Source organism: Lutra lutra, chromosome 6 (genome assembly GCF_902655055.1).
Source record: "Lutra lutra chromosome 6, mLutLut1.2, whole genome shotgun sequence".
NCBI lineage: Eukaryota > Metazoa > Chordata > Mammalia > Carnivora > Mustelidae > Lutra > Lutra lutra.
The window spans coordinates 98666867-98691814 of record NC_062283.1 but is presented as its reverse complement, the minus strand read 5'-3'; the positions used below and the strand labels follow the sequence as shown (position 1 = coordinate 98691814).

At 42.1% G+C, this 24948-nt stretch overlaps 1 protein-coding gene and 1 pseudogene across 5 annotated transcripts in view; both read right to left on the bottom strand.

The window, feature by feature from the left end:
* SASH1 (SAM and SH3 domain containing 1) overlaps window positions 1-24948 on the bottom strand; it is a 315208-nt gene that overhangs the window by 53822 nt on the left and 236438 nt on the right. For 3 of the 5 annotated variants that reach the window (XM_047732173.1, XM_047732172.1, XM_047732170.1), the window contains exons 5-9: window positions 23841-23881; window positions 21475-21561; window positions 19088-19141; window positions 18630-18742; window positions 11713-11814 (exon numbers count right to left, since the gene is read on the bottom strand). In XM_047732173.1, the coding sequence (XP_047588129.1) occupies window positions 11713-11814; window positions 18630-18742; window positions 19088-19141; window positions 21475-21561; window positions 23841-23881 (397 nt within the window). Of the gene's footprint in view, window positions 1-2622; window positions 2628-11712; window positions 11815-18629; window positions 18743-19087; window positions 19142-21474; window positions 21562-23840; window positions 23882-24948 lie in introns of those variants that run through there. The other 2 variants (XM_047732171.1, XM_047732176.1) reach the window with 2 other exon arrangements.
* Window positions 15802-17153, bottom strand: LOC125102546 (lanosterol 14-alpha demethylase-like; annotated as a pseudogene).

Sequence of the window (24948 nt, the reverse complement as noted above, 5' to 3'; positions counted from 1 at the left end):
GTGGGTTAAGCTGCGGCCTTTGGCTCAGGTCATGATCTCTGGGTCCTGGGATCAAGTCCCACATCGGGCTCTCTGCTTGGCAGGGAGCCTGCTTCCCTCTCTCTCTCTCTCTCTGCCTGCCTCTCTGCCTACTTGTGGTCTCTCTCTGTCAAATAAATAAATAAAAAATCTTAAAAAAAAAAAAAGAAAGAAATTTGTAGTCTGAAGGAAAGAGAGGACCCAAACAACCTATTGCAGAACCAATTTTTAAGTAAGGAACAAAGAACTAGGATCTATACCCCAGAGGTCCAAGTACTGATACAGAAAAAAAAGCTGTATCATTTAAATCCGTCTCCTCCTATGCTCCAGGTTCTAAGATTTCCCCAGCTCTTCACGGAAGCTTGAGCCCTGCTGCTATCTCTACCTGACACATGCTTCTCTCTCTTCTCTGGCGAGCTCTCACTTGGCTTCAACTTCTCTGGGAAGGCTTCTCACACTCTCCTCACTAGCGCTTAATGGACTTTGTGTGTATACTTAATGCACTAGGTAGAAATACTCCAATTAAATCCTCATCGGTGCTGTCTCCTTGTCTGTCTGTTCCTGCCAAATACAAATCCCTGTGTATGGGGCCTGGCACGTAGTAGGGACTCAGTAATGTGTGCACAACGAAGGAGTCAAAGAATGCTCATGGCAGTGTTCTTTCACCTACACTCTAGGTCAAAGTGCAGGTAAGAACTTCTTTTAGGAACTAATTATACAATGCTATCAGCCTTATACCAGTAATGGTACAATCGGTAAGGGATGACAGAAGGTATGTGGTACAAAGGGAGAGGAACAAGGGACAAGAAGAAGAGAATCAAGGGATGTTTCGACAGACTTTATTCTGAAAACAGAATTTGAATTAGAATTTGGTTGTATCAAAATATTGCTATCCAAAAGAGTGTCATTGTCTGATGACTGGCTATAGGGCTAAGAATTTTATTTTTTTTAAGATTTATTATTTTAGAGAGAGAGTGAGCAGGGGGAGGGGCAGAGGGAGAGGGATAGAGAGACTCCTCAAGCCGACTCCCCACTGAGCAGGGAGCCTGATCTGGGGCTCCATCCCAGGATCCCAAGATCATGACCTCAGTCAAAAATCAAAATTTGGGGGCACCAGGGTGGCTCGGTGGGTTAAGCCTCTGCCTTCAGCTCAGGTCATGATCTCAGGGTCCTGGGACCGAGCCCCGAATCGGGCTCTCTGCTCAGCAGGTAGCCTGCCCCACCCCCTCAACCTGCCTGCCTACTTGTGATCTCTCTCTCTGTCAAATAAATAAATAATATTTTTAAAAAATCAAAATTTGGACACTTATCCCAGTCCTGGGTGGACTGGGCCACCTAGGTGCCCCATGAGTTTTGATAAAACAGGTAACTAGTAACTTAAGATTCAAATGGACTTGAACAAAGTGATGGGCAGCCTATGACCTACATCAGTTGGCTTGGGCTACAGGTGGCCCTTGGTCTAGCTCCTACTCTCAAACTACAGTGAGGGCTGGGATCTTCCTAACCCACCCATTATATAAGATCTGGCACTAGGGCAAACAATTCAAGGAGGAATTAACATGCGATAAATCTCATTTAATAAGTGATGAACATTCTCTCTTACCCCAATCTCCTGGAGGTTACTTCCAAAAGCAAAACAAAAACAGTTGTTGCAAATCTAAATGCCAATCCCTAACCCAGATTCCACTACAAATATCTTCACTTTGATGCGATCAGCTGGCAGGGGAAATGTGGTACATACTGTCTGGTATTCAGGTATTGGGTTGGACAAATAAATCTGCCATTTTTATATGCCAAAAGCTAGTGACTCCAGTTTCCCCCCGACTCAACCAAATAAAAGAAACCACACAACAGAATGTATCCAAAAGCAACCTTAAATTTTTTAAATGTTAAAAATAGGTTCCCTCAGCTTATGTAGTACCTGGTTATTTTGTCACTATTTTATTTTTTTCCCACGGGGGCCCCTGATACCCTTCAGCAGCCTCAACTCTCTGTAACCCTACAGACTGGTGAAGAGAGAGATGTGCCAGGTCAGTCCACCGGGTACAAAGAGCCACATCCGCAGTGACTTCCGGGCGGCCATGAGCGAGCTCTCCACCATGACCAGCCGGAAGCCCACACCCACACACTCAGCGAGTCCCCCTCAGCACAGCCAGGCCCTAGGTAATTTCCCTACAATTAACTGCTTATTCTCCCCAAACGCTAATCACAAAGCACAACATGATCACTGAAATCATATCTCACCCAGCCCTACACCCACTCACAGAATAACACCTTCTGAAACAGAAGACGAACTGATTGTGTGTTTGCTAAAAAGCACAGCTAAGCTAACACAGGCTGGCTGCACGCAGCTTGTTCTCGCAGCTCTAGCGGATCTGCGGTGATATGTGCGCATTTGCGGGCATATTAATGACACAGCCAAAAAAATAGCACTTTCATGGGAACTCAAATATTTTAAGAGTAACTGTTAATGGTAAAAGATCTAAATATGAAGTAATAGAAAGTGGCATTCACTGGGTATTTACTTGGTGCCATTTAATTCTTGCAACACCTGTTCGGCATAGGTATACTTGTCCCTGCTTTTCCAGATGAGAAAGGAGGCACAGATTGATGAGACAACTTTCCCACAGAGGCAGCGATAATGGGGGGTGGGAAGCGGGTAGAGCCGACCTGAACCCAAAGGCTGCGTCCCAGTTAACTGGCCCCTCCCCTCAGAATGCTGGGCAAGGGCAAGCACCCAGCTTTCCCCGGGGCAGAGCCTGCTTCTGGGCTAACTTTGTTTAGAGAGGATGATCTTCAGGCGCTCCCAGAAAATGTATGCCTCAAACTTTGGCCTCCGTCCCAGGGAGAAGGCTGGGGACGAGAGGGTGGTGTGGAATTAATGACAAAGAGTCATCTAAACAACAGTTCTCGGTCAGCTTACATGCAGTTAAGGCAAAATTCATCTTTCTCAAGAGACTTCACTATGCGTGTTGTTCCAATGGTCTGATTTTTTTTGTCTCCTGGACTCACCACAAGCTGCAGGTCTCAAGAATCATCCCTTTTACCCTTCTAAAGGGAATTTTAATATGTCTCTGTTTTATTTGCACTTTAGTTTCAAAAGCACTTTTGTTGAAATTAAGAGTAATGTTTCTTCCTGTACCTTCCCACCCAGCCAAATAAAAAAGAAATTTACAGAAAGTACCTATAAAAGTCTGAATAATCATCTGAAGGCTGCAAGTATGTATTAAAAGACCAGAATCAATAAAAGTTATTTTTAACATAGTTAACATTTAGAAAGACTTAAAAAAGTGGTTGTTATTCTGGCACTATGTCATAGAAGGAATTGCTGACATCTGTCCCAGGGACACAGGGTATACATGGCATACCTCTGGCAAATCATCGGTGGCCATATTTCTCTTTCTCCTGGTCATATTACAAGTCAAACGAGTAAGGCTCTTGGGTTTAAGAAATAAGGAGCTGAAGCACACATCCACCGATCCCGTCTTCCAGCCCAGTTAATACAACCATTAAAGCTTCAATGAGCAGAACCATCTTCCAGCCCCAAATCAAAAGTTACCTTGCCAATTAGAATTCTATTAAGCTGAAACCCATATATGAAGAATCATGAAAAAAAAAGTTCTCTAGGAAAAGAGATACAAAGAAAAAAATGCAAACACTATTTAAAAGCAAACAGTTTAGGGGGTGCCTGGGGTGGCTCAGTTGGTTGGGTGTCCGACTCTTGATTTTGGTACAGGTCATGATCTCAGGGTCATGAGACTGAGCCCTGTGATGGGAGCCTTCACTCTTCTCCTCCTGCTGTCCTTCCTCCAACTTCCTCTCCCCCCCGCCAATAAAAAACCCACCAAAAAAAACACAGTTTATCCAGAAATATAAGTTATTTAGTTATTTTTATGCTTGGAATCTACCCTCTCTTAAATTTCCTTGTTAAAAACCAGTATAGCGGAGACACTATTGCGAAGTCAACCATTTTCACAGACAATCTTTACAGTATCTATAATGCCAGCTCTCACTCTGTAGTATATATGAATCTTCATATAATTCATGCATCCAAAAATATCCACTCAGAGTAAGCAAAATATGAAAATCATATTTTTTGTAATTGCTAGGAATATCTATAGGTGGGAAAATCTTTTGTAAATTCATCATGTGTTATCATAAAAAACAATTCTTCTTATGGGGTCAGATTTCCCCAATGAGGAAGTTAATGGTATTGATTTATATTTCCTTCTAACACTAACACCTCTAAAGTATAAAACTTCTATAAATTTTAACCTAAACACCTTGTCTAGAAGTCCACCCTAGTAAATGAAACATATTCAAAATAAACACATTAAGATAGCCAAGTTAAAAAAAAAAAATCTGATTAACCCCATAATAGGTAGACTCTTAAGAGCATCAATATATGGATGCCCCTTGAATGAGAAGGACAGGTCAATCTGTCCATGAAGGCGCACCCCATGTGCATGGGCTCGGCTCTCCCACTACATTCTGTGTTAGGTTATTAAACTGTGAGTCTTCGCTTTGGCCATAATAGAAATCAAGCCATTCACCACAAGAACCACTAAAAAAGTAACTTTGGGGGCAGCTGGGTGGCTCTATCGGTTAGGCATCTGCCTTCAGCTCAGGTCATGGTCTCAGGGTCCTGGGATCGAGCCCTGCATCGGGCTCTCTGCTCAGTAGGGAGTCTGCTTCTCCTTCTCTTTTTGCCCCTTCCCCTGGCTTATACTCTCTCTCTCTCAAATAAATAAATGAAATATTAAAAAAAAAAAAAAGGGTGACTTTGTGGAATGCTCTCCTGGCTTTCTTCACATTATCTTTTAGGAAGTTCTAGTGTAGACTAAGGCTGTGGCAGCTTCTCCTTTCGAAATACCAGACCTGAAGCCTCTGGCTTGCACGCAACAGCGGCTGTAAGAAAAGCAGGTGAAAGGACTCTGAAAGGCTAAGTAAAACCTGCCTGACAATGAGGTACAAGTTTACAGTTTATAATTTTAGGAAGCCCCAAAAAGACTTAACCGTCTTGCATTATGTGAACCAAAACATCTCATCACATGGGGATATTTTAGTTGAGACTTTGAAAGTCCTCAGACAAGGAAACACTTAAAATAGCATTTTGTTAGAAGTGGAAGTGAGCACTTGATGTGTCTTTGTTGCCCAAACTCTGGGACACAGTTCAACCCATGGCTCTCCTGTGCCTCAAACCCAGTTAGTGGCAAAATATATTCAGAGCTGGCTGCAAGGAAAGGCCATGAAGAGCGCACAGGTGGATGAAAGGTGTTGCTATGCCTCAGCTAGAACGTTAGACCCCTCCTTGGACAAATACTTCCCAACTAAATTTCCCCAAATGTAGAAGATCAATTATAAAACGATGGCTTGTGTTACAAAATAACTCCCTTCACGGAACATTTCACCATAGTTGCTTCATCCTAGTGAAGAGCTCCAGTATAGACACAGAATTCCAATTTTTTCCTGGAACACATTTTGTATCAAGTGAAACAAACAGACGGGACCAAAATAAATGTCTACAATGGACTTGTGCCTTCTTATCCTTGTTGTTGCTTTAATTTCTCTTTAACATCATATATTTTTAAAATAACTTATATCTCACCTGCCTCCTTAGTGCAGTAGGCAGCGCGTCAGTCTCATAAAATAACTTATATCGCATCATAATTAAACAATTTACAATTTAACATTTTGTGAAAGATGTTTCACTGCAAGCATTTTTAATATTTGAGAACCAAATACAGATCACCAAGTTTTACCTACCAATTTGGTAGAAATATCAAAATTATGATTTACTAAAACATACTCCTTGTGTACAAATCTCTAAACCCCCAGAGGATGGACAGCATTTCATTAAATGTTTTCTTAACGAGAAAGTAAACTGAGCCTCAAGGCACAAAAGTTGAAAACTGAAAAGGAGAACTCCCAAAACTTCCCCCTATAGGAGGCAAAGGAAAACAAAATTTATCAAACTAAAATGAAAAATACTAAAATGTATGTCCAGATATTTAGCAAGGAATCAAGTGAAGGACTCAAACCAGAAACTCTTTTTAAAAACTCTAACACTCACAACAGAAGTTTGTTATTAATGAGAAACAGCACAGAACACATTCTCCTCTGGCAAAGAGAGAGCTATTTTTCACTTCCCCTGGTAACTATCTTTAGTACTTTACATTCTTGGAAACCAGGAATGTGAATATGGATTTATTGTGAAGCAACACGCAATGATCTAATGTCAGTTATGGGGGTGGGAGTCTATGAAATCAGTGCAAATGAAATCCTAAGGCACGACAGGCATCAATATAGGCATTGAGTCTCGTGACAAAGGGCTTGTGATCCCTGAAACTTTCATGGCCTGGACATTCCCAGCTCTGGCCAGTGAGCTATTTACATCTCAGTCTAGAAAAGAATCAATAGGCAACTGAAAAGCCTGGGCTCTCGCACAAAAGATAATCAAAGCGTCTAACCCACGGCGGCTCGAGGAGGACACAGCGGGAATTATCTGAAATTAATTACTCTGCTATCAGGCGAATGTAGCATAATTGAGAAGGAATATCTTGGCTGGAGTTTCTTGCTGAGTCTCCATAAAAACAGAGGACAGGCTGTGGGGTAGGGTAAGGGGGCGAGAGTTACATACATTAAGATTGCAATCAAGTTCGAGCAAACTTCAGTGCCATTGGCGGTCAGCTGTAGGAATGTGCAGCGTGACTGGAAATGGGTGCGGCCGTGTGCGCGAAGCCAGCTAGCAAAATACGCAGCGTAAATAATATCGCTTCAGCAAACTCCATTGCCGAATGGCCTGTCTTCACCTACATCTCTCAGCAAAAAGTCGCTCCGGCGCTTCTGGAAGATTGTACTGGAAATGGAGGGTGCCAACTAGAACAGGCTGAATTCATTTTTGCATCATCTACGAAGAAACGGTCTGCTGAGAAGCTAATAACGTGAGTGTGTACATGACATCTGTGTGAGTCTGTGTGAGCACATGTGGGGGTGATTTTAACCTCTGCGCTACTGGGGAAACTCCGTCAGGGCGGGCAGGGCCCATGTCTCCTGCTCCTCTACCTTTGTAACCTGACTAGCTATGGCAGTAAGCCGGGTATACAGCAAGCGCTTTCTAGATGTCTCCTCAATGAACAAAAATATGCTCAAGGGAATGAACGTCCAACTTCTAAGAAGTACCCACTTTCTTCTGACAATTTCTACCAAGGTGATGGTTCTGATTTACCATCTGAAGGTGGCTAATAACTAAAAACCAATACCTAATAATGAATGCTTTCTGAACAGCTCGTTCAAAACCATTATCGTACTTAATTTATATTAACTTTTCCTAAATGTGATGAGCCTCTCTCCCTGCTGAGTGTGTGAGTGTGTGTCAGAAACACAGGTCTGTGTTAGTCTTAGAACCTCCCCTTTGACTCAGATGCTATTAATCAGGACAGAATACAGTGAGCCTGACGCTAGAAGACCCAACGATGGACAGCTGGGTCTTTGTGTTCTCCTGCAGCGGGCTTTGAATAGCATCAGTCCTGAGTTACTGTATTTATTCTTCATGCTTCTTTAGGTTCATGATTTACATTTATGTTATGCTAGACTTCAGGACAAGGGGATATGAGACACGAAAAAGGTACACTGAAATCCATGAACATGGTTCTTTTGATCACCTCATAGTCCCAGCACACAATGCTGGCTAGCATAGGATACATTTATTATTATAAAGGGTAACATCTCAGTCTCTCACACAAAAGCAACAAAGCAGGGCTTTCAAATTAACAATCCCCTGGGTTTTTTTCTTTCTTTTTCTTTACTTTCTTTTTTCTTTCTTTTTTTTTTTTTTTAGTTGAAATGGAAATCTGGTGCTTGACTCAGGAAATCAGGGACAAGGAGATAATGGAAAGCTTACATTTACTTCTGACAAGCCATCATCTGTTGCTTAGATGCAAAGAAGTGTAGTGTAGGACATGAAACATGCTCTTCGAGCAGCCGGGGGAGATGAACATTTAAATACAACTTTGGGGGCACCTGGGTGGCTCAGTGGGTTAAAGCTCCTGCCTTCAGCTCAGGTCATGATCCCAGGGTCCTGGGATCAAGCCCCGCATCAGGCTCTCTGCTCCCGAGGGAGCCTGCTTCCTCCTCTCTCTCTCTCTCTCTCTCTGCCTGCCTCTCTGCCTACTTGTGATCTCTGTCTGTCAAATAAATAAATAAAATCTTTAAAAATAAATAAATAAATACAACTTTGTCCACTGAATATTTCTTTTTGAACATGCCATATGAACTGGACACTGAGACACTCACTGGAGACACTAAGGGAATGCAGTATGCCTTTCTTGCTCAAAGAGCTCATGATTCCCAAGGAGGCTACAATGTGTATGAGGAATTCCTATACTCTAGGATAAAGGTCAGGCTTCATGTACAATGCTAGTTTAACAAGGCATAGAATAGGAAGCAATAAAATAAACTTAAGGCTAAAGGAAGTTTCAGAAGAGGTGACAGTTGGACTTTATCTTGAAGGACAAATAGAATTTTACCTGGAAAAATCTGGAGGAAGATATTCTCAGCGGAGGAAATTGCCTGAATTAAAGTGGAGTGTGGACAATACAAGGTGTGTTCAGTAACACAGGCAGGGTCCAGTGTGGATGGAGTGGAGGCTATTAGGGGTATGGGGGTGGCAGAGGAGAGCAGACATATTGACTAAAGCCAGACTGCAAAGTGTCTCGAGTGTGCCAGAATGTTTGGAATTTATCTTACAGAACTGGAAAACCAGCAGGCTTTTTGAAAACAGGAGCTTGCAAGAAGAGAGGTATGTTCTGGAGCGATGACTACCAGTACAGAGCACAGACGAGAGGAGACAAGAAGCTGAAGACATGGAGGTAGAGTTGCTTCCAGATTTTAAGAAAGAACGAACCTAACAAAAAAAAACAATTACATAATACATGAAAAAGGGTAACTCTCTCCATTCTTACTCCCTGTAGTTGGATGATGGCATCACAAGATATCTGCTTGAAACTCGAAACTCTTCCCACGATCCCTGTGGACCTCCTAGGAAGCACATTTGGTCACATTAAGACAGCATGAATAGGGGCGCTTGGGTAAAGTCAGTCAAATGTCTGCCTTTGGCTCAGGTCATGATCCTAGGGTCCAGGGACAGAGCCCCATGTCTGGCTCCCTGCTCAATAGGGAGCCTGCTTCTCCCTCTCCCTCTGTTGTTCCCACTGCTTGTGCTCTCTCTGTCAAATGAATAAATAAAATCTTAAAAAAAAATAAAATAGCATGAATAATAAAAGTCATCCAAATTAGAAAAGAAGTAAAACTGTCTCGGTTCACAAATGACACAATCTTCTATGGGGAAAACCCTAAAGATTCTACCACACAAAACCTGTTAGAGATTAAGAAATGGATTCAGCAAAGTTGAGGGACACAAGATCAACAATAAGTTCCATTTTTATACACTAGCAATGAAAATGTGAAAAAAGAAAATAAGCATTAAAAAAATGATACAATACTTGGAAATAAACTTAACCAAGGAGGTAAGACGTATACACTGAAAATTACAAACCATTGCTGAAAGAAATTAAAGAAGACATAAAGAAATGCAAAGATACCCTAGGTACATAGATCAGAAGAACTTCCTACTATTAAGATGACAATACTAAAAAAAACCAAAGCAAACAAAAAAGATGACAATACTACCCAAATCAACTACAGATGCACTGCAATCTCTATCAAAATCTCATGGCATCTTTTGTGGAAAAAGAAAAACCCATCTTAAAATTCATATGAACTCTCAAAGGACCTGAATGGCTAAAACAATCTGAAAAAGAATCAAGTTAGAGGGCTCACATGTCTTGATTTCAAAACTTACTACAAAGCTACATTAATCAAAACAGTGTAATACCTACAATGGAAAGACATATAAACCAAGGGGATAAAATAAGAGAGCCCAGAAATAAAATCTAGCATATATGGTCAATTAATTTTTGAAAAGGAAGCCAAGACCAGTCAATGAGGAAAGAACGGTCCTTTCAACAAATGGTTCTGGGAAAACTGGGTATCTATCTGCAAAAGAATGAGGTTGGACCTGTATGCAATTATCATATACATACATGAACTTAAAATGGGCCAAAGACCTAAACTTAAGAGCTGAAACTATAAAACTCTGAAAAGAAAACAAGAGAAAATCTTCATGATATTGGATTTGGCAAAGCTTTCTTGGATATGACACCAAAAGCACAGGGAAGAGCAAAGGGAAACTGGACACAAGAGCAAAGGGAAACTGGACTTCAAACTTAGAAACCTTTCATGCATTAAAAGACATCAAGAAAGTGAAAAAGTTGGGATGCCTGGGTGGCTCAGTGGGCTAAGCCTCTGCCTTCAGCTCAGGTCATGATCTCAGGGCCTTGGCATTGAGCCCTGCATCAGGCTCTCTGCTCAGCAGGGAGACTGCTTCCTCCTCTCTCTCTCTCTGCCTGCCTCTCTGCCTGCTTGTGATCTTTGTCAAGTGAATAAATAAAATCTTAAAAAAAAAAGAAGAAAGTGAAAAGGCAACCCTAAAATGAAAGAAACTATTTATATCATGCAACTGATAAGGGATTAATAGCCAGAATATACAAAGAACTCCTACAACTCAACAGCCAACAAATATAAAACAACCCAATTCAAGAATGAGCAAAGAACTTGAGTAGATATTTCATATATATATACATATGTATATGTATATATATATCATTAGTCATTAGAGAAATGCAAATCAAAGTCACAACAAGACATCATTTTACACCCATTAGGATGGCTATTAACAAAAAAGGGGGAAATTACAAGTGTTGGTGAGAAGTAAAAAAAACTGGAACCTTTACACATTGCTGTCAGAAATGTACAATGACACAGCCATACTGGAAAACTGTATAGTGGCTCCTTTAAAAAGTAAACGTATAATAAACATGTGATCTAGAAATTCTCCTCCTAGATACATACTGAAAAGAACTGAAAGCAAGTACTCGAACAGATATTCATATATTAATATTCATACTAGCATTGTTTACAACAGCCAAAAGGTAGAAACACCCAAGTGTCAATCAACAAACAAATGGATAAACAAAATGTGGTATATCCATATGGTAGAGTATTACTTATCCTTAAAAAAGGAATGAAGTTCTGGCATATGCTGCAATGTGGATGAACCTTGAAAACATTATGCTACATGAAATAAACCAGAGCAGAAGGACAAATATTGTATGATTCCATGTACATAAAGGATCCAGAATAGTCAAATCTCATAGAGCTAGAAAGTAGAATGGTGGCTTCCTAAACTTATGGAAGGGGAGTTACCGTTTAATGGTTATGGAATTTCTGTTTTGGATGCTGAGAAAGTTCTGGATGTGTATTTTAGTGATGATGCCACAGCAACGTGAATGTGCTTAATGCCAATGAACTGAATATTAATTTAACTTAAAAATGTTTTTAAGGTTAAATTTTAAGTTATATATAATTTACCACAATTATGAAATAACAGAATCAACAGCACTATTTTGACTGCAGATAAGTCCATCAAGAAAACTGAGTAACACGTCAGAAGAGACGCTTCTTTTCAGATCCGGGTGGGAGCTGGTAGTGGCAGAAGGAAGTTCAAAGGCAGAAGTTGGCTAAAATCTATTTTGTAGTAGAAGTGATCAAGTTGCTCAGAAACAATAAACTTACATTGCAGTTTGACGAGCCATCGAATGTTGGGTAAGAACCGTCTGGCCAGTCGGCAGGGTCCAAGGCCGCTGACTGCCGGTGCTGGGCCTCATACTCCTTGAGCTACAACGAAAGAAAATGAAAATTGACATGGAAATAATGGCCAGGGCTGCCTACCAGGCAGCAGTGAGAATGCTCTGGGCACTTTCTTCATGCCGCTCCTGGGGACTCAGTGCCAGCCAAAGACAAGGTTCCCCAGACTGAGAGGAAGACGCACACCCTACCCTGTGATTTTTCATCTACATCAAACTGACAGACACAACAGATTCTTTGTATTCGGTGTTCTAAAAAGAACCTTGATTTTCCCTCCAAGACCCTCCAGCCTCAATACTCATCTTTCTCAGTTCAATTGTAAGTTCAAAAACAGAAATTGTCTGTAGCCTGGCCTCTGAATTACCTGTCTTTGTCGAAGACACAACGTGGTAGACTATGGGCATTTTGGTGAAACAGAGGTGGAAGCCTGAAACAGATTCTCTAAAGTCACTTGCTTTTCTTGCTACTGACTGTTTCAAGTTACCAATTCCTTGTTCTCACCTAACAAATATTATGAGCCTTATTGGGGACCCTTGTGGAGGAGAGGAAAATAATGAGCTATCTAGAGTATGTTCCGAGACATCTCCAGTTTGGGTTTGGAAATTCCCTTTCTACTTTCTGAAATAGACAAGTGAAACATTATAGGAAGTGGACAAGTTTAAGCGAACAGAAAGGTCTTTTAGAATGGCAAATGTGAGAAGTTCTAGGCGTGCTTTCATCAAACACATAGAAATTTAACTCTGCAACACAATACAGTTAAGTTACCACTGTATTAAAATTCTATTACAAAGCAGTTTTTAGTTATGAATTTCACACTGATGAAATCATGTTCTATAAATCAAGACGCCAAAAAACAGAAACAATCTGACCGAAGAGCCCAGGAAAAGGTGCTAGGACTGTCCTCAACCACTGGAGCCGTGTGGACATGGCAAAGCCACCATGCTGACAACATCCCTCTAGGGAAAAGGCAACTTTGCAAACTATCACTTCTACCATGAAATTCTTTGCTGCACATACTTGTGACAGGAGATAGACATGGGAAGGCAGACAGTATTGATTAATGGGTAAGAGCTTGGCTGCAGAACCAAGTATCAGCTTGGAACGCTGGGACAAATTACTTAACTCCTTTGTGCCTCAGTTCCTCTATCTGGAAAATGGAGATGACAATAAACTATCTCACAGAACTATTACTAGAATTATGTAAGATAACGCAACAAAACTTAGCACCCGTACCAAAGCAACAGACTCATGACGAACACAGCCTTGTGGTTCCCAATAAAAGAGAGCTCACAGCTCATGTCAGCTCCAGGGGTTTGAACTTCTGCTATTTGCGAGTAGCACTTTAATCTTTCTAGTACATTAGGGACATGGATATTGCTCTAATCTTTATGGTATATTTAAGTTATATATTAGAATGGTCTTTCCTTCCACATTTTCTGGTTTCTGAAATGCTACATTCTTCCCACATGACTGGAAGACACGGTTATCATTTGTTTTCTCCAAGTCTCTGCCATACTTCCATATTGCACCTAGGCCTAACTTCGAGAAGCCACTAAATGAGCTTCATCTTTAATTGAAACAAAGCAAATTCCTAACTAGTCGATCATAACAGATTTGATATTTTTCTTCTATCTGTCCCTGTCCTTCATCAACTCTGGAGTCTGAGAGTAGCAAGGCTTCCTCAGAGAGAGATTCAAATTCACACTCTACCCAAATTTACCTTGCTTTTTAATTTTCTAATTTAAAAATGCTATGTTTCCAAGTTATAAAACAGGATCTCTAAAAAGAATTCTAAGTGCATCTTACAGGGGAAAAATGCAACCTGGTTAGTTACTTTTACAACTACATTTTTATATTCTACTTTGCTCCCAAAGAAGTTTTGGCTTAAATATAATTTCACAGAGGAAAGACAATTGATGATTTCATCTGAGAACTTAGATGTTCTGAAGCAAATGTCTAGCTTTAACATGACAGAAGTTTTAAAGTGTGCAAGTGCATGTCTATGTCTGTGTGTGTGTGTGTGTATGTGAGCATGTGTCTGTCTCAGGAGCAAATACTTCTTTCACATCCTATTTTCTTCAGTCTTATATTTTTCTCATACTTGAAGTCTATGGCATGATTCCTAGAGGGATGGCCATCTTCAGTCAGTTAATGCTATTTTAGAAACCTTTGAGGAGATCCTAAAATGTTCCCATTTCTACGAGAAAAGAACTTTTGTATTGTATCTAATCCCAATCCCCTCCAGCTGCAAGTTAAATTCATTTCCTTTTATTTTGTCCTCAGTAGAGGTTAAAACAAAATAAAACAAAACACTCTTCAGTACATTCTGAAGATGTGTTGTTTAATAATCCTTCATATACATGGAGATGGTGATTACATTCTTCTCTGAGATAAATCCTCTCCAATTTTCACCCATGGGACCTATTTAAAAAAAAACAAAAAACTACAATCACCTTGTTGTTCTCCTACAGACTCTCTCCATGAGCCTCTCTGGTTGTCCAAATCTCTGTGATTGATGCATAGAAGCTGCTGCGAGGAAAATCATCATATATATATACATATATATATATATATATTCCCAGTTCCTAATCTTGTGCTCTGGTATACCAGATGTCCAGACTCCGTTCACACCAGTGTTCCCCAACTCCTCAGTTACTGTGCATGTGGCTCACATTTACACCCTGCTCTAGGGAACTTTCCATGATTGAGAGGAGATGTTTCCCACAGATGCCTAGAGGGCTGCCTCCTCCTCCCCAATCAGCTTCAAGTCTCTTCTTCTCTGGGAGGACAACTCCACAATGCAATTCACCTTCCAGAGCTCCCCACTCCCTATGGGATCGGGGTAAGGCTAGATTTCTCCTGAAACCACATCTCTGTCCAGCTTTTCCCTCTGGCTTTCCTGTCCCCTTCCCTTATTTAGCGGCAGTCAAGTCAGTGACAAATAAATACTTAAAAACAAAAAAAAAATATTTCATTTTGGACTTTCACACAGGTGTGACCTTATGGAAACAGACACACATTTATCAAATGGATAAATACATAATATTTAGGAATTAGATCAAGTTAACATGAGTAGTCTTTTGTATTCATAATTATATTTTAGGAAATAGGATTATCAAATCATGGTTACAGATCTCCCTCAATTTCCTAGAGACAGTGCTTCCAGTTAAAATGTCAAAGGACATATTTTTCTACTACATAGCTCCATCACTGCTGAGCACCGTCATACCAAAACAACAGTGTTCTCTTTTAGCCAAAGCTTTAAAACTGAGTTTTACACTAAAAATCACCCACACAAATGAATACCCAGTGGCATCTAGGTATCTCTTGGGCCTTCTAAACCTTGCAAAACCAGCCCAAGATCTAAGTACCCTGAACTTACTTGCCAAGAGCTATGTACGCTCCTAAAAATTGTGTTACGTAGACTATGCCAATTACCTAGATTCCCCCTACACAATTTTGTTTTATGAATAAGCTTGATTTCCTTAAAGCGCATATAGTATATATCCATCATAAAGCTATTAGAAAATGTTCGATAAACCAATAGACTTGATGAAACTACTAGTTAATAAAATATAAAAATCATAAGTTAAGCTGTTTTTTTTGAAAGCTGCTGTCTTTTTCAATTACACACTCAAAGAAAATACAGAAATACAGAAGTGTTTCGTAAAGTTCATTCTCTTCAAATGCTTTTTTTTTTTTTTGCAGCTTATGGTAGTGTTTTACATATTAATTCCTTGTAGCCTTTTTCATTTTAATCTGTTGGTATCAATAACGGGTTTTCAGGTGTGTGAATCATAACTGTATACTTCCCAGGGGGAAAGTATCCATCAATGAGATCAAATCCACACAAATAAAGCATAATGGACCAAACTGTTTTTGACATTAGATAAAATTTTCCCCAATACAAGGATGTACTGGGGATACTCTCCGCTCCAAATCGCACACAGGCAAATTTCTCTCCTGATACTCGGTTGTCCTGTCAGGAGTAAACTTAGATGTTCTACCCATAGGTCTTTAAGTATCTGATTGACAGCAGGACAAACATACACCTGAGGTCCTGAAGGACATTCCCATCATGGTCATTATAGGAGGTCTAAGTCTTAAGGTTTTTGTTTTTGTTGTTAGTATAATCATCAACTAAATTTAGATCCCTGAGCTAGTCATAAAAGCAGCAGATCCTTTCCATAGACTGTTTTCTGCTCTAAATAACATTTTTCATGAAGTGTTTTGTCTCTGGCCAAAACAGCAGCCCATCCAGGCACTAGTAGCTGAGGCTGTATGCCGCCCTGCCAAGAGCAGGCCAAAAGGTTTCCCCGCTACTTCATCAGCTGTCAAAGGACCCCCATCGCTGTGTGCAGAAGCTAGTAGACTTTAAAAAACGTCATCAGTTTTGTTCTTCAATCTGTGTTTCTGGATTGCCTTACAGAAAATATTCTCGATGTCTTGATGAGCTCTGTCCTGAAACTAGGCAGGGGAGCCCCCGCAGCCCCTGCAGCCCCTGCCCCACCCCGGGCCCCAGACAGACAAGATGCACCGCTGAGGCCGCTACCCAAATACACACACAGCTGTGCCACCTTCTCATCCAGTCAACTTCCGATTTCCTTTCCACATAAATGATGGGCAGCTGTTAACATCATCAACTCAGAAGGTGCTTCAAACTAATTGTTTTCTCCCCAACTTAGAAAAGACTCCTTTCTTTTCAGTTATAGAAATGAGCTGCCTAAAAGTGACTATGTTAAGGCCACTTCTCGTATTTTCTTCTGCTCCACAAACACTGGAGGAGGTCCATCACATGCTACTCTCCTCCCACACACATGTAGTCAGATGACTGCAGGCATCTTCTGCATCCTGACCTTCATGTTTCCTTTTTTTTTTTTTTAAAGATTTTATTTATTTATTTATTTGACAGACAGAGATCACAAGTAGGTAGAGAGGCAGGCAGAGAGAGAGGGGGAAGCAGGTTCCCTGCCGAGCAGAGAGCCCGATGCAGGGCTCGATCCCAGGATCCTGGGATCATGACCTGAGCTGAAGGCAGAGGCTTTAACCCACTGAGCCACCCAGGCACCCCTCATGTTTCCTTCTTAAAAGAGCAGTGCAGTAGCATCCCTCCCCAGAAGGTACGTGAACATCTGGTCTACCACGGTAAAACGAAATACAGTTCCATGTGTCTCCCATGTATTTTCTAGGTATTCAGCTGGAAGCCACTTTCAAGGAATGGAACTGGATAGAAAATCCATAGTGGACTTTCTGCCTCCACTGGCAGCTGGGCCGGGTGGCCAAAGGTGTGGAGGAATAGACAGACTAGGTTGGGGGTGAAGGTGGATCTGCAGCAAGGACAGGAAGTCACCACCTGTCACCTGCTCCATCTCTGGTCCAGCACTACTTTGGTCCACCAGAGACACTAAGGACCAAGCTCACCTCCATTCCTTCAAATGGACAGAGCAAGAGAAGCCAGCAGGTGGGCATCTGGAGGTGGCCTTGGCCCTCAGGCCTCTGACTAAACCCTGTTCATCTCCCACTCCCTTCAAGTGCTTTATTCCCCCCGAAGGCTGTCTCAACAATACATAAAGCTTTTTGTTTTTTAAACTATTGAGGTTTAAAGTCAGGTACAGGAAACTAAACCGAATGTGCTTGTCACGGTTTCAAGATTTTGGGTCTTTAAGATTCTGCTTAATGGTCAAGTCATAACTCATTCAATAATTCCTTAGTGACTTAAAAGTTTTCATTTGTTTCTAAACCTGCCTAATTTAGGACTGCTTACAGAATACCAAGCCAACTACTCTAAGTGGAAACCCAAGATTCCATCAGTCAGTTTGCTAGGCAACAACCAAGCAGGTAATCTCTTATTCACTGCTCTCTCTCTATCATAAATGCGACTCCAGTACCTGAGGATTAGTCAGGCTTCTTTCAGTGCTTAATTCAGCTCAGAGCAAAAAATATGACACATGAAACTATAACTAATACCTAGAAATAAATATATTAATACTAATACAATACTTTACTTAGAAGAAAAAGTAAGTAAAATTTTAAGGTGTGCCTAAGGCTTAACTTTTGAATTATTCAGAATTTAGCCCTGCATCTTATAGAATGGAAGTTTACAATAGTTGTACTATATTAAGTTTCACTTTGTTTTTTTATTAATAATTTTATCATTATTATATTCCTGTCAATCTTTTTATAAGGCTTATGTATTTCCTAATGGCATTCAGAGAATCATTTTCCTCATTAAAGTGGTCCAAAGCTCAAAAATATTTGCCATTCATTCATGTGTGTAGTCACCGAATACAGAAATGAAAATTCACAACATGGAATGCTTGTATTAAGTAAATAGAATGGAATTTGGTATTTCATCTGATAACATAGGTACTTGATGACCACCAAAGTAGCATCAAAATACTACTTTAAGTAATACATTCCTGTACTTTTGAGGCCCCTGTTTTAGTCCACTAGAGCTGCTATAACAAATTACCATAAATCGATGGCTTATAAACAACAGAAATTCCTCATAGTTCTGGAGGCTGGGAAGTCCAAGATCAAGGAGCTGGCAGATTTAGTGTTGTGTGAGGACCAGCTTCCTGGTTCACAGAACACCATCTTCTGGTGTGGGAGCTCTCTGGGGGCCTCTTCTGTAAGCTCATTCCATTCACAAGGGCTCCCCTCTTAGAACCTAGACACCTCCACAGGCCCTACCTTCAAATAAAGCTGCACTGAGCATCAGAATTTAACACGTGGATTGGGGCAAGGGGGACACAGTCTACAGCAACTCCCCAAACTCCACAAACATTTTTCCACATAAGTGGGTCAAGTTCTCACAAACGTAAACCAAGCCTCTGCACCCTTACCCTCGCGAGGGCTTCCTCAATGGTGATCATCTTCTCTTTAACCATCATCATTAGCTGAATCCGTTCCTCATCACTCATTGTTATCTCGCTTGCAACATAGCCCACATCTTCTCCTAGAGAATGAAGACAAAAGACAGGAATGGAAAAAAAGGAAGATAAAACAGAATGCTGAATCCTGAAAGGTCACTGGTCGGGACTAGAGGAGAAAGTTCAGGGGCATTGTCCCACACTGCACGTTACTGCTGAGCAACAGGAGCCATTGGGTTACTTCTGGGGAAGCCCACGAGCCCATCTTACTGAGAAACAGGCTCTGAGAACATAGGGATGTTACCATAGAAACAAATCCTTCAAAATGATTGGAGCCTTTCTGATCCAGGGCCTAGTGGAAGAGTTCTGGAAGAAAGCTGACAGGAAGTCTGGAGTAAGAGGTGGGGCAGAGACCTGATTTAAAGACCCACCTAGAGCAGACAAGCATTCCAAGGCTCCTTCGGCTGATGGTCCTCTGTGTCCTTCTATTTCAAATATGAACAAGAAGAAAATCTTTTTGAGAGCAGTGGGAGGGACCCCTTTTTCCTAATATTAAGGGCACAGAGTCAGCTGCAGAATGAGACCTGTGGCCTGTTGAGATCCTAGATTCCTATAAAGCAATCTGACCACTGTTCCTAAGAGGATAGGCGCAAATAAATAAAATCACAGGTAGGGAGCATTTTGGTTCACTGGAAGGAAGGTTATTATAAATGCATATATATGAAAGTCTTGTCAGAGGTGCCTGGGTGGCTCAGTCATTAAGCGTCTGCCTTGCACTCGGGTCGTGATCCCAGGGTCCTGGGATGGAGGCCTGCATTGGCACTCCCTGCTCAGTGGGAAACCTGCTTCTCCCTCTCCCACTCCCTCTGCTCGTGTTCCCTCTCTGTCAAATAAATAGATAAAATCTTTAAAAAAAAATGAAAGTCTCATCATAAATACGTATTCAAACTGTAAGAAGAACTCAATTTCCCACTCAGAACTGAAGGCAACCAGGAGCACCTGCGAGGCTCAGTCAGTTAAGCGTCCAACTCTTGATTTTGGCTCAGGTCATGATCTCAGGGTCCTGAGACCGAGCCCCACGTCAGGCTCTGCATGGGGCATGGAGCCTACTTGGGATTCTCTCTCTCCCTCCCCCAACCCTTCCTCTAAAAAGGAAACAAAACAAAATGAAAACCAAAACTGAAGGCAGCCAGAACTGCTGAGGCGAAGAGAATCCCCCTATAGGACCTTTCGAAAGTGCTTTCCTGAAAAGCAAACAGATTGCCATTACCTGTGACATATGTGAGCCACGCCAGCTTGTGTATGTTTGGTTAGCATGTCAGGAAGGACAGGTCAGTGGAAGCGTGTGGTAATGCACTGGCTGGGAGTAAACCCATCTTCTAGCTCCTCATCCTTCCCCTGCCCCTTCTTTCTCATACAGGCTTCACCAGCTTCGATGTCACTAGGATCTTGGCCACGGCTGATGTGCCCTTGGCGTCGAGGGCCAGTAAGAGAGTCTGGCTGCAGACCCAGAGGAAACCACTGCAGTCAGGGCCAGCCCTTGGAATTTATGTTCCCCTGCGTTTCCCTATCTCATTTCCATTTTGTCATCAATCAGCCCAGAAAGTTCCAAGTTCTCTTCACCACTCATCTACTTGTCTGGGAAGAATAACAGTGTGTGCTGGGTTAGGAGACAAGCCTGCTGGTTTGATTCATTTTATTATGTGCGTCACCTTCGAGGGTGGAGGGAATGCCAGGGAGCTGGGTGGGTTTCTGAAAAAAAAAAAAACCACATGAGCCAGTAAACTGCTGGCTTCCTCCCTCGATCCCTGCATCCCCTTCTCTCTCTCTCACTCTTTTTCCTTCCTTTCTTTCTAAATAAGACATCGTCAGGATCCAAGATTTACTTTGAATTGCAAGTGGTAGCAGAAGTAAAAACTGGGAATGTTGAAGAATCAGCCTTAAACCAGGACAGCTGGAATAACCCCAGTCAATGCGGCTGGGGTCCCAGGTGTGTGACTGCATACATGCCGTCCTTGTCCACGTGTCTCATTTCCACGTGTATGAGCACCTGGAGCAGCATTCTGAACAGAGGAGGACACTGTGATTTTGTAAACGCAAACAGTCACTGGTGAGCCACTAAGAACGTTCATCTCGCGATAACCTTGCTCGGCTGGGCTGGGATGGAGAAACGGCTTTGTGTCTGCTTCCCCTCTGAACACCGGGGAAACATAAATTATATAACTGGGCCTCAAAGGGATGACATATTTACTTACTATATAAACAACAACAAAGACACGGCCAAGAGGAGGGCAGGGCTCCCTCCACAAAGCAGCCCGGGCAAATTCCCATGATGTCAGACCAGGGGACAGAGTTTCCAGGGGCAACAACCCTGTCACTGGCCTGCCACAGAAAAGCATCTCCAGTCCAGAAGATTGCAAAGGCCCCAAGTGGCAGGGCCGGGGGATGGGTCCAAAACTAACAAACGCTCTGACTTGCTCAACCCTTTTGGGATAGATCTTGGCGAGTAAAGATCTTCCTGAGGTTGGTGTGACCAAGAAAACGAAAGATTTGGTCTTTGCTCTCAGATCTATGAAAAGGAAGACCTGCCAACTCTCCTCATTTTGTTTTCTTTGATTAAAAAAAAAAAAAAAAAAAAAAGAAACCCACTGGGATGAAGTCTTAAAAGTCACGAGAGGACTGTCAGAAAACTTGGAATCTTTGCGGGCCCAGGCAACGAGTGCTTCTGACTGGCCGCCTCCAGTTAGATTAGTGGGCACAGGCTTTTCAACATTTGGGAGCTAAAAGGACCTACTGTCCGCCAGCTGTGGCACAGTACCTTTTGAAGTCTGTCTCATTATTCCTTTCTGGTTCTTTCGGAAGTTCTGCCAGAAATACTTATTTTTCTTCTTCCAATCTCCTTTTCCTTTAAAAATAAAAGGGGAAAAAAAAGGCACAAGCAATAAATTCATTAATAACAAAAGTAGCCTCTTCTTTATAATTCAAAGCTTATAAGAATACTTTGATTTCACAAAAAGACAGTTTTTCTCTTTCGGTTTATGAAAGACTTGGAAATGCCTAAAAAGTTGTTTAAAGGAAATGCAAATTTCCTAGCAGCAAGTAATAGAGCAGTGGGGTTAAGACAAGAAATAAAGAAACATCAAAAAGGCAGGCAAAACACACATTCGTGTATTCACTTTGATGTTGTTTAACTAGTGTGTCTAATTTTGCCCGGTCTTGTCTTGCGGTCGAGTCTCCCCCTCGGGTCTCGGCCACAATTATTTCAACGAAACCACAAATGGAACACTTTAAGAAGTGAACTTTGTTTTGTCATTATCCCTGTTGTTGATCTCCCCTTGATTTATTTCTGTTGTTGCAGACCTAATGAAGACGACAGGAGGGTGATTATGTCCTGGGTGTGCTTGTCCGTCAGTCCTCAGAGCTGGCTCTGGGAGCCCGTGGGGTTGACCTGAGCTGTTACTCTGTGGCATCGAGTTTGCTGGGAGGTAGGGGATGCAGCTGCAGGGTAGGCAAGGTGGGGAGAGCGGGCTCCTGCCTCTCTGGCTTTCAGGCCACTTACTGACCGACTATCTGCAGCTGACCTGGGGTACAATGACGAGAAAAGCAGACTGCCATCCTGCTGTGACAGCTCCCAACGGAGCTCCCTCCTCCCCCTCCTCCACCCTCACCCCCTGGACTGTTTTGGGGACAGCTGCCCTTGTTTGCAGGGGAAAACCATCTCACTGCCGTAGCTAGACATCTCCAGTGTTCGCTAGGGTTCCGATCATCGCTGATCTACAATGCCTTTTAAAAAGCAAAAGGAAAGGAAAAGAGCAAGTAAGAGACTAGCCCTGTGTTTAAAGATGAAATGAAAGAGCAGGTCTCATGCAGACGGGGCACATGCACAGCAACAGCTTTGTCACTGTCACCACTCGGTGTCCCTGGCTGCTACGCAGCCACTGGAAATGGCCCAGTGGAGAGATGGGCTGCTGGTTTCCAAGGTCTAGACTGGTGGTGCTGGCCAATGCAGCACAGACACGTGGCAACCTGGGGCTGCTCCCGGGCTCTGTATGGCACCGTGTGGGAACACCAAAGGCCCTCATGTAAGTGCAGACGGTCCCTGGAGCTCTGGAATGAAGCCCACGCCTGCTGCGAGGAGACTTTCTTGGTACCTGGAACCTCGGAGGGGGGTGTGAGGGCACCTGCTGCTTTCCAGCTGCAGCAAATACTAGCACAGAAAGTGAGAGCAGAAGGAGGGCCATCACTCATTCAGCTTTCCTCTCAGGCAATTCGGGATCATGACATATTTCTTTTCCTGGAGAATATACTCTCCCCTTCCTCTATTTTAATGTTTCCAAAATGAAGGTGCAAATTGAAAAATAAATAGCAGCTAACATGTACTGAGTACTTACCATGCCCAGGCACCCTGTTCTTTAATGGCTTGTCTCACTTAATATGGCAATAAACAGGATGTATTATTGTTCCCATTTAGTGGATGAGAAAGTGGACACTTCAGGAAGCAAGTGACTTGCTCAAGGCCCTAACCACTGAGTTTGAAGACTCCTTATTCAAACCCAAATCAAAACCTGATCCGAGCACTTATGCTTCTTATCATAACGACCTTGCCAGACTTGCTCTGACCCAACAGAAAAGATGTTACTAAATCAAGAGTGGGTTTTACAATCAAGGAAATATAAAATATTTAACACCTTAATTGTGCATAGTCTTTGATTCAAAAGTTCCAAATCAAAGGATTTATCCTAAGGACATGATTAGGGATAGGTTGAAGGATTTTTCAGATAGAATCAATTCTCTGAGAGCAAAAATTAGAGACAACTTAAATGTTCAGCAAACAAGAGATGGTTGATTTAAATTGTGGCCCATCCCATATGATGGAATTTACAGACTTCAAAATTTTACTGTAAAGAATATTTAATCGATGTGGGAAAATGCTCAGGATGTTACTCAATTGAATGGAATTCAATTGAAAGAACTTATAAAATAATATGCAGCGAATGAAACCAATTAGTTTTAAAAGGAAACATACAGGCAGGGGTAAAGAGAGGAAAGAGATGTATCAAAATCTTAACAGTGTTTCTTCCTGGGTGCAAACATTCTTTGTGGTTTTTGTTGTGTTCACAGTTTCTGTGTTCTATAAAGTATTAAAATAATTTAGGTTGTTAAACCGAGAAAAGGAATACTGACCTACAGAGCTGTCTTCTGAGTTTGACTTAGGAAGAATGTTCCTAGAAAAGAAAAACATGTCTGATTACTAGGGAGCCTTACCTTTGTGCGAGGACCGAAAACCCTCCCATCTCGGCCGCCCCGGCATCATCACCACCTAGATGAGCCAGGGAGATTCTGATACAGTATTTACCACTAGCCTTATCTAGCCAGCTGCTGCCTTTCTAGAAACACACTTAGGAACCATTTGTCAACATTTATTGCAGACTCACTCCGGGGTACGACCTCTATTAAATGAAGGGAATGGATTTCACTAGACGATCACCTGATGATCCACTTCTGTGAACTATTAGCCACACGTTAAGTTACTGCCACTGAGAAGTCTCTTGTGTAAGTGGGACAGAGAAAGCAGATCGTAGTAAAAATACAGGCCCAGGACCACAAGTGCCAGCTGCTCAGGCCAGCGTTGAGTAGGGCGGTCGGCCGCAGGAGAAAGGTGGGCAATGAGACGCCCCACACAGAGGGAGGAGACGGCAGCTGATGGTTGGCAGGCAGGCTATCTGCCTTGCTAGATCCTCCTCTGTTCGAAGAGAAGCCAGGAAATCTGCTTTAAAAAACAAACAAACAAAAGCAAAAAAGCAGCTCCACATTTTTAAGCGATGGCAAATAATTCCATGTTTTTAAAAATGTGTCCAAGTTCATCAACATGTGTCTGGACACCAGAATGGCCCACACGCCCCCTACTGCGGCTGCCAGCCTGTGACAAATACAGACAGATCCAAATAACTTGGAACACGAACACAACCCAAAACCAATTACTTGTTTCTCTAGAACACACATAGACAGATACCAACTTAAATTAGGAAGGAAAGAAACCAAAGCAAGTTCAAACCTCAAGGTCAGAGGAGAGTGGAGCACAGCCTTTCACTGGGCGGGTCCAGAACCTAGAGGGTAGTAAGTTCGGTGTACAAGTGTGGATAAGGAAAGTCAGGAAGAAGTAACCTGTATCCGGACAGAAACACAAGGATCCTCAGGGGGTTCATACCTGAATCTTAACTACGTTCACCTGCCAGGAAGGCTGCGGTGGGGAGGGCATGTGGCAAAAACTCATTCCTGATGGGAGAACGCA